The sequence below is a fragment of the Talpa europaea genome (genome assembly GCF_964194135.1).
Source record: "Talpa europaea genome assembly, chromosome: 1".
In the NCBI taxonomy this organism is placed as follows: Eukaryota; Metazoa; Chordata; class Mammalia; order Eulipotyphla; family Talpidae; genus Talpa; species Talpa europaea.
Window position 1 is genome coordinate 23,492,775 of NC_140073.1, and position 15,169 is coordinate 23,507,943.

Sequence of the window (15,169 nt, forward strand, 5' to 3'; positions counted from 1 at the left end):
GAGAGCAACCCACTTGGAGCAACAGATCTCTTCTGACTTGCCTTCTGCTCCCCTCAGCAGTGTATTGCAGTTGATCTGCCTGTTCTGTTCCCCACTCTGTCTCTGGTGTATCCTCTTACTCCCCACACCTCTGTCTGTACCCCAGCTCCTGTATGCATAAATAAATAAACTTTAAAAAAAAAAATCTTACCTCTAGCCACTTTGGAAAATTTGAAATTCCTAAGTTGATATACTTTAAAAAAAAAAAAAAAAAAGGAAAAGCACTCCCTTTTTCCTAAATTTTTCCCAAGTTCACTGCTACTTCCATTTCTTCCCCCAAAGTGTGTGTGTACAAATGTATGTATGTATGTGTGTGTATATATATCTATTTCTATATCTGTTACTTTAAATGCTGGATTACCTATGTTTATTGACAGCTTGATTTTAGTAGACCTATTAAACAAAACTTTGAAGAAACTAAACGAAAAATATCAAATAAAGTTAACCAAATGAATAGTAAGTCAAAGCACTGTTTTGAGGTCAGACAGGAAGACCTTGTGTGAATAGATCATAGCGGACCCTAAGGAGTAGGATCTATATTCTTTAAATCCTTTTATTGAAATTATTAAAAATCAAAGTTACTCTCTTTGATGAAGATATTTACAGAGTTAGGCAAATATCACTATCATCTAAGTTCACAGCATTTTCATAATCCTCCCAGAGAAATCTTGAACACATTGGTAGGCATTTTCTATTCCCCTTTCCACCAGCTATGCCCCCTCCACCAACCCTACCAAGCTGATCTATTGATACTTTCTTTTTCTGTGGATATTCATGTACCGGACACAAATGACAAACATACACGATCACACACAAGCTCATGTATATATGCAAATATAACTAAAAAGCACATTTGTTACTCTCAGGTATCTTTAAAAATTAACCTTCCTCAGTTCCTTTGGGAATGTTGAGGAATAGTTAAGAATGTAAATATGGGGGCCTCCCTGGTGGCACAAGAGGTTAAGCGTCAAAACTATGAAGCAGTACATGGCTACTGCAACACGAGTTGGATCCCTGGCCATGGAGGTGACCCACATGTAGCAGCAGACCTCTTGTCTCGCCTGCTGCTCCCCCAGCAGTGTATTTCAGTCAATCCACGTGTTCTGCTCCCCATTCTGTTTCTGGTGAATCCTCTCAGACCCCGCACCTCTGGCCTACATCCCAGCTCTTATATGTCTAAATAAATAAATCTTAAAAAAAAAAAAGAATGTAAATATGTGTGTGTGTACAAATATATAAATGAATACACACACACACACACACACACAAACAATATACCCTCCTCCTAGAGCTCAATATTTGTCTCCAAACCTAACAATAGATCTTACAAAGTAATTCATGTGAATAGTTTTATGAATTTGTTTCAACATGATCTTACATATAACAGAATCTTACATATAACATAGTTTCAAAGTCCCCCGCATCTTAGGTGTGATTACATGGCAGCTACATTTACAGAACAGTATGAAAATGTATATAGTTCTTTACTCTACCCGAATTGTTAAGGATTGCCTCTACAGATTTCCTCCACTATTTGAAAGTACCCACCTGTATATGTTGTGATTTGGTAGGTTACTTTTTGGGTCTGGGGACATTATACCATACTTTACATGGAAAAATATGTGCGTACTCCCAGACCCAAAAAATAACCTACCAAACCAAACAGGAATGTTCTACTTTCAGACAATGAGGGAACACTGTAATTTCCCAAAGAGCCATGGTAACACCATCAATATTTTTAAGAAAACTTAGTGTATTTTAAAAACTCCTGCTAAATGTCACTAAAACAATGACAGCCTTTGAAACTACATTAAGAGACTCATTCTGAGATTACTCGTGCTGCAAAGACAAAAAGGATGAAGAGAAGGGGGGAAAGGAGGAGGAAAGAGATAGGAGGGTAGCAGGAGGAGGCGGAGGAAGGGAAAGAACAGGAGTGGAGAAAGGGGAGATGACAAAAAGGGAGCAGAACAGAAGACGAACCAGAGAATAAGGGGAAAATTAAGGGTAAGGAGAAAGGGGAAGGAAGAGACTGAAAAACAGAAGGAAAACAAAGCGATACAATACTCAGTAGGTTCTGAGGATTTTCAAATAAAGATTTAAGAAGTAGATTGTAGGAAGTGGATTCACAAAAATAATAAATACATAAGAGGTAGAATGATATGTGGCTGAGTAAACTAATCCATAGCAAAACCTTTTCAAATCCAAGACCAACCTCTGGAATACAACGAGAACTGTGAGATTAATTAACTATTTATTTATGCATAGAAGAACTGGGGTAAAGGCCAGAGGTGCAGGGGTGTGTGTGAAAGGATTCACCAGGGACAGAGTGGGAACAGAACAGGCAGATCTACTGAGTTACACTGCTGAGGGGAGCAGTTGATGAGACAGGAGAGGTCTGCTGCGCCATGTGGGTCGGCTCCCTGGTTGGGGATTGAACTCATGCCACAGTGGCTGACGATATAGCTTGATAGTGCTGAGACTTAACCCCTGTGGCACCAGGGAGGCCCAAGATTAACTAACTCTAAAATATAATCTTGTACCAATTACTTTTGCCAGTGACACATGCAAGTGTAACATAATCTCTGCTTCTTTGTACATAAAATATGAAACACTTTTAATTCTTGTACAGTTTGTACATTATATCCAAATTAAGTGTAAAGTCAGACTCCTCCCCCTTCTACCCCAAATCATTTCAGACAAGTCTTCAATGACATAACCCGAGCTACACACACAAACTTCCAAGATAAACACTATTGCTTATATCCCCCATCCCATGGTAATTAACAGCAGTGCACTTGGTAACTTTCCCTACTCTCTGGGTTCAAGGAAGGCAAGGTTTTTATATAATTAAGGAATCAAGAAACTGATGTGAAACTGAAGTCATCCCTGCTCAATAAGCATAGTGAGGAACATCTATAGACCTTAAAGATGTTGCAGAGCTCCTGCAGCAATTCTGAGCTCTGCTCTATGGCCATCAGGTACTAATTAGGTAGTATGTTGTATCAACATGTTCATGCTCTTCTTTTATTAATTGATCATTCAGCCACATTAATGATACTAGTGCATGGGCTTTGAATTCCCTCAAGTACTTTACCCCGAGACAGAAAAGAAAGTGAAGAAGAGATGAGACAGAGAACGCTACAAAATTCACCTTTCTCATATCTGAATCAGCACAAAACCAGTTTCCTCAGAAGCTATCTTATTTCTTTTATTTACAGAAATACCCCTGTGGATCTAAAATGTACACACTCACCTTAAATATACCTCCTATTGATTTAACCTTATAAGCTGTAGCAACTACAATGGGAATGAATTGTATACTACAAGCATAGGCATTTTCACAAATAAGTGTTGAAAAATTAACATTAGGATCAAATGCAAAAGACTTGAAAAGGTGGTGGCAATTCTTAATTCTAACTACCTAATGATAAGGAAATCCATCTGAAATAAAATTCAATAAACAAGTGACCTTAGTACTAATAGGCACTGATGAAAAAAAGGATAAAGCATTTAATAACTGTAGTTAAATTCAATGAACTTAATATACTATTTTTGAGATAAAGGACTAAGTAAGCTTCTTAGGATGCTGAGAAAACACATATCCTCTGAGATAATTTTTGGTTTTCCTTATTGCAAATCACTGTTATTACGAAGCAGCCGTTGAACAGTTGGTGAGGAAGTGCTGTTGAGATGGTGCAGTAGTAATTCCCTAATGAATCTGAGTACTGTTTAGGTAGGCAAGAGGGAAAGACACTTTGACTGACATGGCTGTTTTGCTGTGGTTTTGTTTTGTTTTGTTTTTTTCCATTTTCTGTAAGCTGCCTACTAGCTTAAAACTGATCATGTTTTAAAAAGTTGGGTCTAAAAGTACTACAAGTGTGTCCTTTACACTTTGACACTATATTAGGATTATGAAAGCTAAAAAACAAAACAGTTACAAAGGTAAAGTCAAGTACAACACACTACTGCCACCTAATGCTTAGGAAAATACTGCCAAACGAAGCAGTCAACAACTGATTTGCTTTATGCGGCAATTAACAATTGAAACATTATTTTTAAAAATGTTTAAACATTTCAGGGTTTTCTGACTCACACAAATAAAATATAGTCCATGTGTAAGACTAGTGGCCTAGGTGTATTCATGTATTCAAAAACTGCTCATTAACCCCTTACTACCAGTCAGACACAGCATTAGCCAATGAAAACTCAATGATGAATAAAACAGTATCCCTGTCCTTGAGGGACTCAGAGTAGTGACGGAGAACAGACATGTAAACATTTAATTATAATGAAATAGGGATGAGGTGCTAAGGAAAGATGGCAGCATGAAACTTAGAATAAATTCAGTAAAGTTTCTTAATAAAGGTGACAACTGACTGGGTTTTGAAGGATGTACAGGAGTCACATGTGGAGGAATAATGGAAAGATAGAATGTAAGTAACCCTGTATTTCCACTAGAAGCAATGGTTTAGTATTTGCTGATTCTGTGTTTATGGCAACTTTATAACACACAACTACAGCAAATAAAAGTAATCGATTGCATAATAATATAAAAATATATATTATAATCAACTTACATTCTTTTCCCATTAGAGGGCTTTCTCTGTCCCTATTCCCATGTCATGAAGTCCTTAGCTAAATGTGGCTTTCTCTGTTTTGCTGCATTCTGGCAAAAATCTCCAAGAACTCATCCTGCTTTTCCATGTAAACATGAAGGTATATTTGTTATAAAGTGTATTTTTCATATAACAGAGCATATTTTATCTAACATGTTAGCTTGATTCGTAACTTTTACAATTTTAAGCATCTGGTATATAAATCCCTATCTGTATTCCTTCTCTAGGCATAAAAAATATTAGGACTATTGGGAATGGACCATGTTAATATTATATTATTCCCATCGCCTTTTGATAAACATCAAAAGAGGAAGAAAAAATTCAAGAAACTTCCTCAGATTTTTAGCTTTACTTAACTTGGAAAAGGTACAACTCTTTCGATGATGATTTAATTTATAAGATTTTCCCTACTTTGCTTTCAGGGGGGTCAGAGTTAAATATGTGGTAAAATCATGAGTGACTCAAGTTTTACATGTTTAATACTGTCATACATTTTATACAAAAAAGCCAAGGTATCTTTTAATATATAATTTATTTCAGATGTTTTTGTGATACATTCCTCCAGTAGGTACATTAAAGGGCATTAAAATAGGTAACAGGTTTTTTTTTTTTTTTAAAAAACTTATGCTAGTCTTCTAATTTCAATAGCTATTAATTCCTCCTTCCTAAAACAAACTATTCTTCATTTTGATAAACTGCAAGTTATATGGTTATATTCCCAATTTCATTTTCCTTACTATCTCATTCACTTATTCTTCCCAGTCTCAATATTCTCTTTTGCCACAGTACTTTAACTCTTCAAAAATATGTCTTCAGTTTTGAAAAACTGTAGCAAAAAGTGTTCCACACTCTTGGCTGAATTATTAAATATGAAATGTAACAGCTGGATAGCCTCTAAGGACAGGTGTAGACAAAACATCGGTTCAAAGACTGCCACAGGTCAGCTCTCTTCACATGCTGTGGTTCTATTCTGTCATCAGTTCACATGGGTCAAGGACTAGCTAACACCATCACTGAACCCACAAGGGAAAACAGAAAAGGGAGAGCAGTATGCAGGCCACTGAGGGAGGCCTAAATAACAGGAGTCAACTCTCTCCTTAACCCTTCTATTCTATTTCAACAAGATCCAGTACACTTCAACCGACGCATGTGTTGAGAGTCTATTATGTAAAGTATCCACGGATGATGCTGCAGGGGACAGAAAAATAACTGATAGGATTCTGGCTTCAAAGGCTCTACTTCTCACTGAGAAGAAGCTATAAGCATAAGTAATTATAGTGAAGAAAGGAGGTAGTCAGTGGGATGACAGAGTTACAATATATCAATGGAATACATAAGGGGAGACTTTTGACTAGCTGTAAGGAGAAACTTCAGGAAGGAGAAATTGAATTGTACTTCAAGAAGTGGACTTCCCCCAACTGAATAGGAAGGAACAGAAAGAATAGGAGGTGGTGGGGTCAGGTTATTCAAATCAACCTTCCCACTAATCATAATGCAAATACCTATATAAAACATTTTAAAAAATACCTTAAAAGTATTGAAGGACTGATAAGATAGCAAAGAGAGAACAGATTATGGAATAGAAAATATGAAGGCTGAAACTGAGCCAACGGGTAGCTTTGCAGAGAAGCCCCATTCTGTTACATCAGGATGAGAGTGGGGTCCAGGCTGGGCAGGCACTGTTTCCACACTTACTGCCCTTGTCCTTGTCCTCACAAGACAGAAATGCCCAGGAGAGTTATTTCTCTTCCACAAATGAAAAGCAAAATTTGCTGTGTAACCTTGCTCTCCCGCTCCTGTAATCGATTTGGTAATAGCACCAATTACCCAAAATAGTAAATAACTTTTCTAACTCAACACTCAGAGAGAAGAGGAGCAGTTTTCATAGGTGTTGAGGTGCTAAAGCAATATAAAAATGCCATTCACTCAAAAGTACCCTTGAAAATTTTTAAATTTTCTACTTAGTATAGTTTGAAGTTTAAGGAATACAACTCTATAGCAGTATTTATAAAATTATAACATATACGGCAATGAATACATTAAAAAAGCACACGTGTGCAAATATAATTTTATCATTTCAAACCTCTTTTGGCAGAACACTAGTAATTAAATTTGTATGATGTCAATATGCTATATTTTTATATGGCCCTGTATGGTTCTCCCAACTGCATGATTTCTCATGAAGATGATAAATATAAGTCACCACATGCAAAAACACTGATGAAAGGCTTTAAACTCATCCTTTAATCTTTTTTTTAAAAAAAAAAAAGAAAATGAAAAATCTTTATCTCCAGTTTTGTAGGTAAGGAAACCAAGGTTCAGAGAAGTTAAGTCACTCCCCTTGGATCACACAGATCATATATGGCGCAGGTAAGATTGAAAGCCAGGGCAAAGTGATACAAAGCCAGGTCCTTAGTCATTGCACAAAATGTAGGCTTCCCTATGAAACCACATTTTAGAATTTATATATTATATGCACCATAATATTTACTATTCTAGATAGAAGTATTTAAACATCTGTGTCTTCCTCCTAACAGCAAACTCTGCTATATCCATAGTATCTAGAATAGTGCCTAGAAATACACTAAACACTAACCCTAACCAATGTTGACTAAATGGGTGAATAAATGAAGACATAATTAGACTTTTCCAATCCTTATAAATAGATTTGAATCCAAATATTTAACTAATTTGAAATGTATAATTTTTAATTTAAATAGATGGAGTTACCCTCAGGGGCCATAAGAATTATATTCTGTATTTTAAAATATTTTAAGATAGTCAAAAGGCAATGGCTACTCTAAGTTGCTGCAGGGAAGAAGACATGTCTCTTCTGGGCTATCTCATCCCACACACTGCACCAAGGATGTGCTCAAATTACAATCAATATTTTAAAAAATAACAATTATATTTCACTACTCAGTTTAAGACTTTATTTGATTTTTTTTAAACATTTATTTACTTATGCATTTGAGAACTGGGGTACAGGCCAGAGGTGGGGTGTGTGTGTGAGAAGATTCACCAGAGACAGAATGGATAACAGAACAGGCAGATTGACTGAAATACACTGCTGAGGGGAGCAGGAGAGACAGGAGAGAGGTCTGCTGTGCCATATGGGTTGCTCCCTGGCGGGCCGGGGATCAAACTGGTGCTGCAGTAGCTGCAGATAGCTTCATAGCGCTGAGACTTAACCCCTTGCACCACCAGGGAGGTCCCCTCTATTTGATCTTTAATTAGTAGATAGCATAGGCACAACAGCATTAATTTTATGGTGACACAGAAAATAAGTCAAGCATACATATATGTAACATATATTATTATAGCTATTAAGAATAAATGAATTTAAAAATAAAGGAAAAATTAGTCAAAACACAAATAACCTTAACAAGTACGAGGGGATTAATGAGCTAAAATCCATGATTTACTTGAAGGCAAATTTTAAAGGTGTCTCCTCTCTCAGATGACATGGTTTTATGAATACCTTTTACAAGATAATAGTTACTATTTTTAAATTAAGTAAAGCTCAGGTAAATTACTCATAACACCTCAAATGTGCTAACTAGACTTTTTATACATTTTTGAAAGCATATTATCTAATATATTATTAAAAGGCTTAATCTTCAGGAGTACTTTATTGTATACATATTATACTTCAGTAAACCTGATTTTTGTCATGTCTGAAAGAAATGTATTCTAAGGACCATAATAAAGTTCTAGTTATTTTACATGGTTAAAAGAAAAAGTCTAATAATAATGACACTCCAGTGAATTCCATCACATTAACAAAAGTGTGATATTCACTCCTCTGGGAATCACTGGGAAAATGTTCTTTTGTTTATGTTTTGTATCTTAGAATAACTGAAAATAATGTATACCAAATAATTTACAGCACAAGGAAATTCTAAATGTAAATGTATTTTAAAGCACTTTTTCCAATTCAATTTTTGTTCAACATGATGATTTTATCCAAGTTTTAAAATTATTTTTGGACTATACTTCATATATTATTTGATTTTGAGTATTTGTAGCTGTTCCACCCTTATGTTTTCATTTCTCCAATCTAAGTTTTCTCACATTAAAGTTCCTATATGTTCTGATAATCTATGATTCTTTTCATCCAGGCTATGAGATAAATATAACTCTGTCCTAAACCACTCCTTCATGAATTTTCTGTCAGCTAGACAAATCAGATCATAGAAAGTTATTTTGAGATTTGTTTCTTTCACTTTCTGCAAAAGCAAACTGTGAAGCATTTACAGTTTGAACTTGAACTTCAAAAGGCCAGTCATTGACAGAATTTAAGACATGTCTGTGAAGGGAATATTTTTTATCTTAAACATATGGGAATCTAGAGACTGAATACTATAATGGTCTCAAATAATATTACTTGTTTTGCCTACAGTGTGTGCATTATGAGTCAAAACAATCTTGTATCACCAAAACAAGGTTATTTCCATATGGTCACTAAGGAAAAATTTTCTGACACTTGGGGGAGTCAGTGACAAATGAAGATATAAGAGAAAACAAGATAGAAGAAAAAATTCTAGGGCTGGCTTAACAAAGTACCACAGTTAAGCATCTTGTTTTTACAGAAGACGACCCCTAGACCTATGGAATTCATGCGACCTAAGTTTAGTTGGCTAGGCACAATTTTGGTGGGAATGGTGCATTCAAGACAAGATGACTTCTCCTCCCCCTTGCCTCCCACTCAGCTTTATCTGAGATATAATTGACATAAGACATTGTCTACATTTAAGGTATACAGTGTGATGACTTGATACACACATATATTGTGAAATGCTTGCCACAATAAGGCTAATGCATTCATCACCTCACATAATTATCTTTTTCTGTGACGAAAACTTTTTTTTGAGATTTATTTATTTATGCATACAAGAACTGGGGCGTAGGCCAGAGGTGTGTGGGGGGGTGAGAGGATTCACCAGAGACAGAGTGGGGAGCAGAACAGGCAGATCTACTGAGGGGAGCAGTGGAAGAGACAGGAAAGGTGGGTTAGCTCCCTGGCCAGGGATCAAACTCATGTTGCAGTGGCTGGTGATAGCTTGATAGCGCTGTGTCTTTAACCCCTGCGCCACCAGGGAGGCCCTATGATGAAAACTTTTAAGGACTACCCTCAAAAATTTTCAAGTATACAATACACTGTCGTGAACAAGAGCCACCACGCTGTACATTAGATCCCCAGAACACATTCACCTTAGAAATGGAAGTCTGTTCTTTCACCACCTTCACCCATTTCCTCACCTTCACCCTTCCCAATCTTTGGTCCTGGCAACAACCAATCTACCCACTATTTCTCGGAGTTCAGGATTTGTGCCTTCTTTTTTTTTTTTTTTGAGTCCACAGGAACTTCTTTTTCTTTCTTTCTTTTTTTTCCATGATAAACTTTTCCCTCCTAAACTGGAATTATCATTTTTTTTCTTAAAAATATTTTTTGGTGGTTAGTTTACAACACTAGAAAGGTTTCAGGTACACATTTTCTCACCTTGGCCATGGTATATATCCTGCCACATCCATCAACAATGTTCTCACCATCCACTACCAACCAATGATCTTCCTTTACCTTGTTCTGACCCCCACTGTCCCCTCCATCATTAAACATTCTGTCACTGCAAACACCTGTATAAAACATTTTTAAAAATTTTAAGGATTTGTTTTAATTTTGTTTATTATTTGCTTTGTTTCTTAATATTCCCTAGTAAGGGGAAAACAAACAGCAAAAATATGATGAATTTAGTCAACAATAAATATAATTGAGCTAATCACCTTTTGAGATAAACTCTTTTCCCAATTTGGAGAAACACAGTTTTTCTAGATGGTACATTATTACATGTTAGGTAACAATTATTTCTAAAGCTAAGAATAATTCTTTGTGTTAAATCTTTCATTCATTTGTTAAAATATGTATTTTTTTTTCTGAAATAGGACAGGCCTCTAACTTCTTAAAGAAAACATACGTAAGGCATAATTATACCTATTCATGAAAAGCACTGCACTGTACAATTACTACTGCCACTGACAAGGTAACTCTTGACTACTCTAACCAGTTTTCAGAGCATATATAGAGTGCATCATAATTTCTCACTACTATCCAGTGTGTTACTTAATCTCTGAATCTCAGTGTCCTCATCTATATATTAGGGATAATAATGACAACTCACCTCACAGAGCTAAATGAGTAAATACATGTAAAGTGATTGGAAGGGTGCCTGAATCAGTGTTCTGTATTAAAACTAATATATAGCTTAGTGAAAGTATTAAATTAAAATGTTAAAATAATTAAACTTAAAATGTCTTATTCTTACGTTGTATATTTTATCATGGAAAAGGATAGTTTGTAAGAGTCTCCATGAAATGTAAGCAATTTATTGCTAAATATCTTGCACTCTGTGATACTTGGATGACAGCAAAACAGTTAACCACAGTAACAAAAATTAGAATGTTCGCTACAAGACAAGGTATAGCCTTCTGATTTTACTTACAATACTTCCAGATCTTTTCCAGATCTTTTCTCTTAATGCCTTACTACCTTTCCTATAATCAAGATCATTTGGCTTTTGTAATATAGACAAATGACCTGTTTTAAGAATTGTTCTTCACTCCCTTTTTTGATGTGATAATTTTCCTCTGATTATAGCAAAGGTACCCGTTCTACTTTCTTCTTAAAGATGCTAAAATGCATTTCATAGCTAACTTAATGCCAATTTATAATCACTTGTCATCAAAAGTGGCCCTCTGAATGCCCACAAAAGTGTTCTGTGGCATTCCATACCCTTTCTACACTGAGAGTAAGAACATCCTGTACATTTCTGCCTCAAATTATATATATTTTCTTTAAGATTACAGAACATACTGTAACAGCAGCATATAATTTTCCAACATAACAATTCTTTTCCAGTTGAAAGGTATCCTGTAATATTATCAGCATCAATGGGAAAAGACCCCCACTTTTCAATTTGACAAAGCTTGGGGGGGGGAACTTAATCCTTAGTAAACAGTTTTCACACACAAAACTGCAGAAAAATATGGGAAAAATATAACTACTCATTCTTGACCCCTAACCATTTTAGGCAATGGATTATTATCCAACTTGTATTTGTGGAAAATTTCAAAACTGATTCATAAAGTGAACAATGCAATTTTACTAACATGCAAAACGCCTTATTAATAAAATGCTGCTGAGAAATGCTAACTCAATTACCTTTATTTTTTATATAGCAAATGATCAGGTTAACAGACTTAAAGGTATGTGAAATAAATGTTTTTCAGGATAATTTTTCACTTTACATCAGTAAGTATTTATATATATATACATTAATATTTACTTTTGTACATATTTTTAAAGCATTTTGAAATATCCCAGTCAATAAGAATTTTTTCAGTATCAGGACTTTGAATAAGCACTACATTTACAAAAAAACTTAAATAAGGAAACAGTATTTACTAAATCAACATGTTTTGTAAATTTAGAAGCCTACGAAGTAGCAACATTTTATCCCAACAACTAATTATGTAGGAGGTGTTAAATTCAAACTTGGAAACTACATGTTATAAATGTGCCTTTTTTACAAAAATTGGATTGAGAATGGTATTTGTCAAATGAAATTTTATTCTCCAATTGTTTTGTGACATTGTTGAAAAACATAGATTGAAAAAATATGGTAATTCAAATAGGAAAGCCAGAAAAAAATAAATGCGATAAACATTATAAATACTATGATTATCCCTTATAATTCTTCTGACAAATTTATTCGTAACTCTAAATTTATACAAAAAAATAAGGAAAATAAGTTTCACTGCTTAAGCCATATATAAGCTACATCCCTTCAAAGATAAAACAGAGTGGCAATTATATCTGACATTCTGTAATAGTTCGTTAACTGTACATGACTGAGGTGTTCCATGGAAATCCAGGAAACTGAAAATTATACTTTTAAACGACTGTAAACTCTTGTGGCTGGTAATTTCGATAAGTTTGACAAAATGGGGGAGAGTCTAGAGTCAGAGGACATGTGCCCAAGCCTTACTAATTGTGTGTTTCAGATAAACCACTTAGCTATAACTAGGTCTTGGTTTTCTCAATTGCAAACAAGGGGATAACATTACATACCTTATGGGACTGCTGAGAGGAAAAAAATCAGATAAGATGTGAAAGCATTTGTAAACTGTGAGGTACAAACTATGAAGTATAATGCATGTGTTGCTAATTATGTGCTTACTACTACATACTTCCATGCCTTCTGAAACAAAATACACAGAACATAATTTAACTCATGGTGACAATTATGAATAAAAATTATTGCACCAAACTTCAGTAATAAGGAACTAAAGTCACTGCAACCCAGACAAATGGAAGCCAAGACGTCAGGCTTTTTTGGTACCTCTTTAGAGCTCTGGTTGCCTTTGGTACGGCTAGTTGTTGGTTAGGATTGCATACTGCTATCAGTATAACATAGCTACCTATAAAGAACCATCCCAGTATAATACAAGCTGAAATTCTTTTTCTGTAATTTGCTATTCCTCTTCCTTTCTCAACTTCTCTTAACAGATAACTGTCTTCTTCACAGAGAAAAAAATAAGCCACCAAATGAGAGAGCACCAACTTCCTGCCACCAAAGTGACCAAATAACCAGCTCTTGCAGTCATCCTTTCTTCCTGCCACCAGTGGAGACAGGTTCTTCTCATAAAAAAGCTAATCTCTCTACCTATGCTTCAGAGCCTATCCTCGATGCCTTCTGTTAATTATTCTCTCTCCTATAACTTCAATCCCAAGTTTTCTTTTGATCACTTGCCATAAAATTTTAACAAGTTTAAGTCTCTCTCATCTAAAAGGCAGGAAAAAAAACAAAGAAACCTTCAACCATCTATCACATCCCAGATATCCTCACGCACCTCACCTGATGGTCATACTATACCTGTCCTACAGACCTAACGCTAAATGAACTTCTACTGGGGGAGGGGGACATTCCAGGGTTTAGGGGAGGCAGGGGTTACAATTAAGAAACAATGAGTAATAATTAATCAGGTGTGAGGTAGGGGAAAGGACACAGCAGAAGAGGGAGAGACAGCAGTAAATACAATGGCATATGGCCAAGGGATGGTATCTGGCCCCAAGAGGGTGGTGAGAATAGTTCACGGCTTTTACTCTGTAATTCATTTCACCAAAGAATGGAGTTGGATGAAAAACAGTATATAAACTGGTACTATTCAACAGAAATATAATGTGATTTATAAATGTAAGCCTCATATGCCATGTTAGAAAAAAGTTAAAAGCATCAAATGAAATTAGGATATTGTATTTTATTGTAGGTGCAGAATATGCATCTTCCCTCAAAATGCTTAACACAAAATAACTTATATATCCAAAATATTATCATTTCAACATGTAATGGGCATTAAAATTTTTTAGATTTTACATTTTTTTTACTAAGTCTTTGAAATACAATGGGTATTTTACATTTCAGCATACCTCTATTTGGACTAGCCACATTCAAGTGCTTGATAGTCTCATGTAGCTAATGGCAACTGCATGCCAATTCTGTTTACTGTATGCCATATTTTTAAGCATTTTACATTAATTATTTCATTTAATGTTCTCTGAAGTACATAGAGGGAAAAGGCATTTGTTCAAGTTATCAGTGATAAAACAAGAGTCTAACTCAATCAGGATGACTCAGATCTCCTGTTTCAAACCACCCTGTTATTCTATCTCAAAACAACCTTTTTTACATTACTGAAACTCCCAAGCAACCAAATTAATTCTTTGATTCATATATTCATTTTGATGTCATATATTCATTTTATAAAAATCTAAATTTCTGGTTACATATAAAGACAAATTATCCCCCATGATTTAAAACTTGAAAAGACTTACCATTAACACGAGTTTTTGATACTTTTGTTTCAGATCTGACACACTTGCAGATGGGTCTGCCCCTAGAATGCTGTACCAATCCTTTATTGATGTCTGCTTCAATGCCATCATCTATTGAACAAGAGGCAGGCCTTTTCAGATTAGCTGAATAGAAAATATTGTTGACAATTAATTACAGTTTTCGTGTCTCTAAGAAATAAGTACAGCTTTTTAAATTTTTATACTATTATTTAAATCATGATTAGAATGCAAATCTGATGAAATATATATTTTCATTTAAAATACCAAAGAATTTCAAATGTTTACATACAGAGTTTACATTACATTCAAGTAATGGAAAATCTATTAGATGTTTCACGAAATACGTTTACATCTTAAAAGATATACAACAAGTGCCTCCCTGGCGGCGCAAGGGGTTAAGCACAGGACTATGAAGCAATCCACAGCCTATGCAGCACGAGTTCGATCCCAGGCCAGCCAGGGAGCAACACACATGGCGAGGCAGACCTCTCCTGACTCGCCCGCTGCTCCCCTCAGCAGTGTATTTCAGTCAGTCTGCCTGTTCTGGTCCCCACTCTGTCTCTGGTGAATCATTCCTCTCACCTCCCGCATCTCTGGCCTG

General features: G+C 35.3%; 1 protein-coding gene across 1 annotated transcript in view; it reads right to left on the minus strand.

Annotated features, from left to right (window-relative positions):
• Positions 1 to 14,658, minus strand: part of DNAJC24 (DnaJ heat shock protein family (Hsp40) member C24) — a gene marked incomplete at both ends in the record, with an annotated part of 38,631 nt that extends 23,973 nt beyond the window's left edge. The window contains one exon of the mRNA XM_084229200.1: positions 14,548 to 14,658. Coding sequence (XP_084085326.1) covers positions 14,548 to 14,658 — 111 coding nt within the window. The remainder of the gene's footprint in view (positions 1 to 14,547) is intronic.
• Between the last annotated feature and the right edge of the window lie 511 nt (positions 14,659 to 15,169).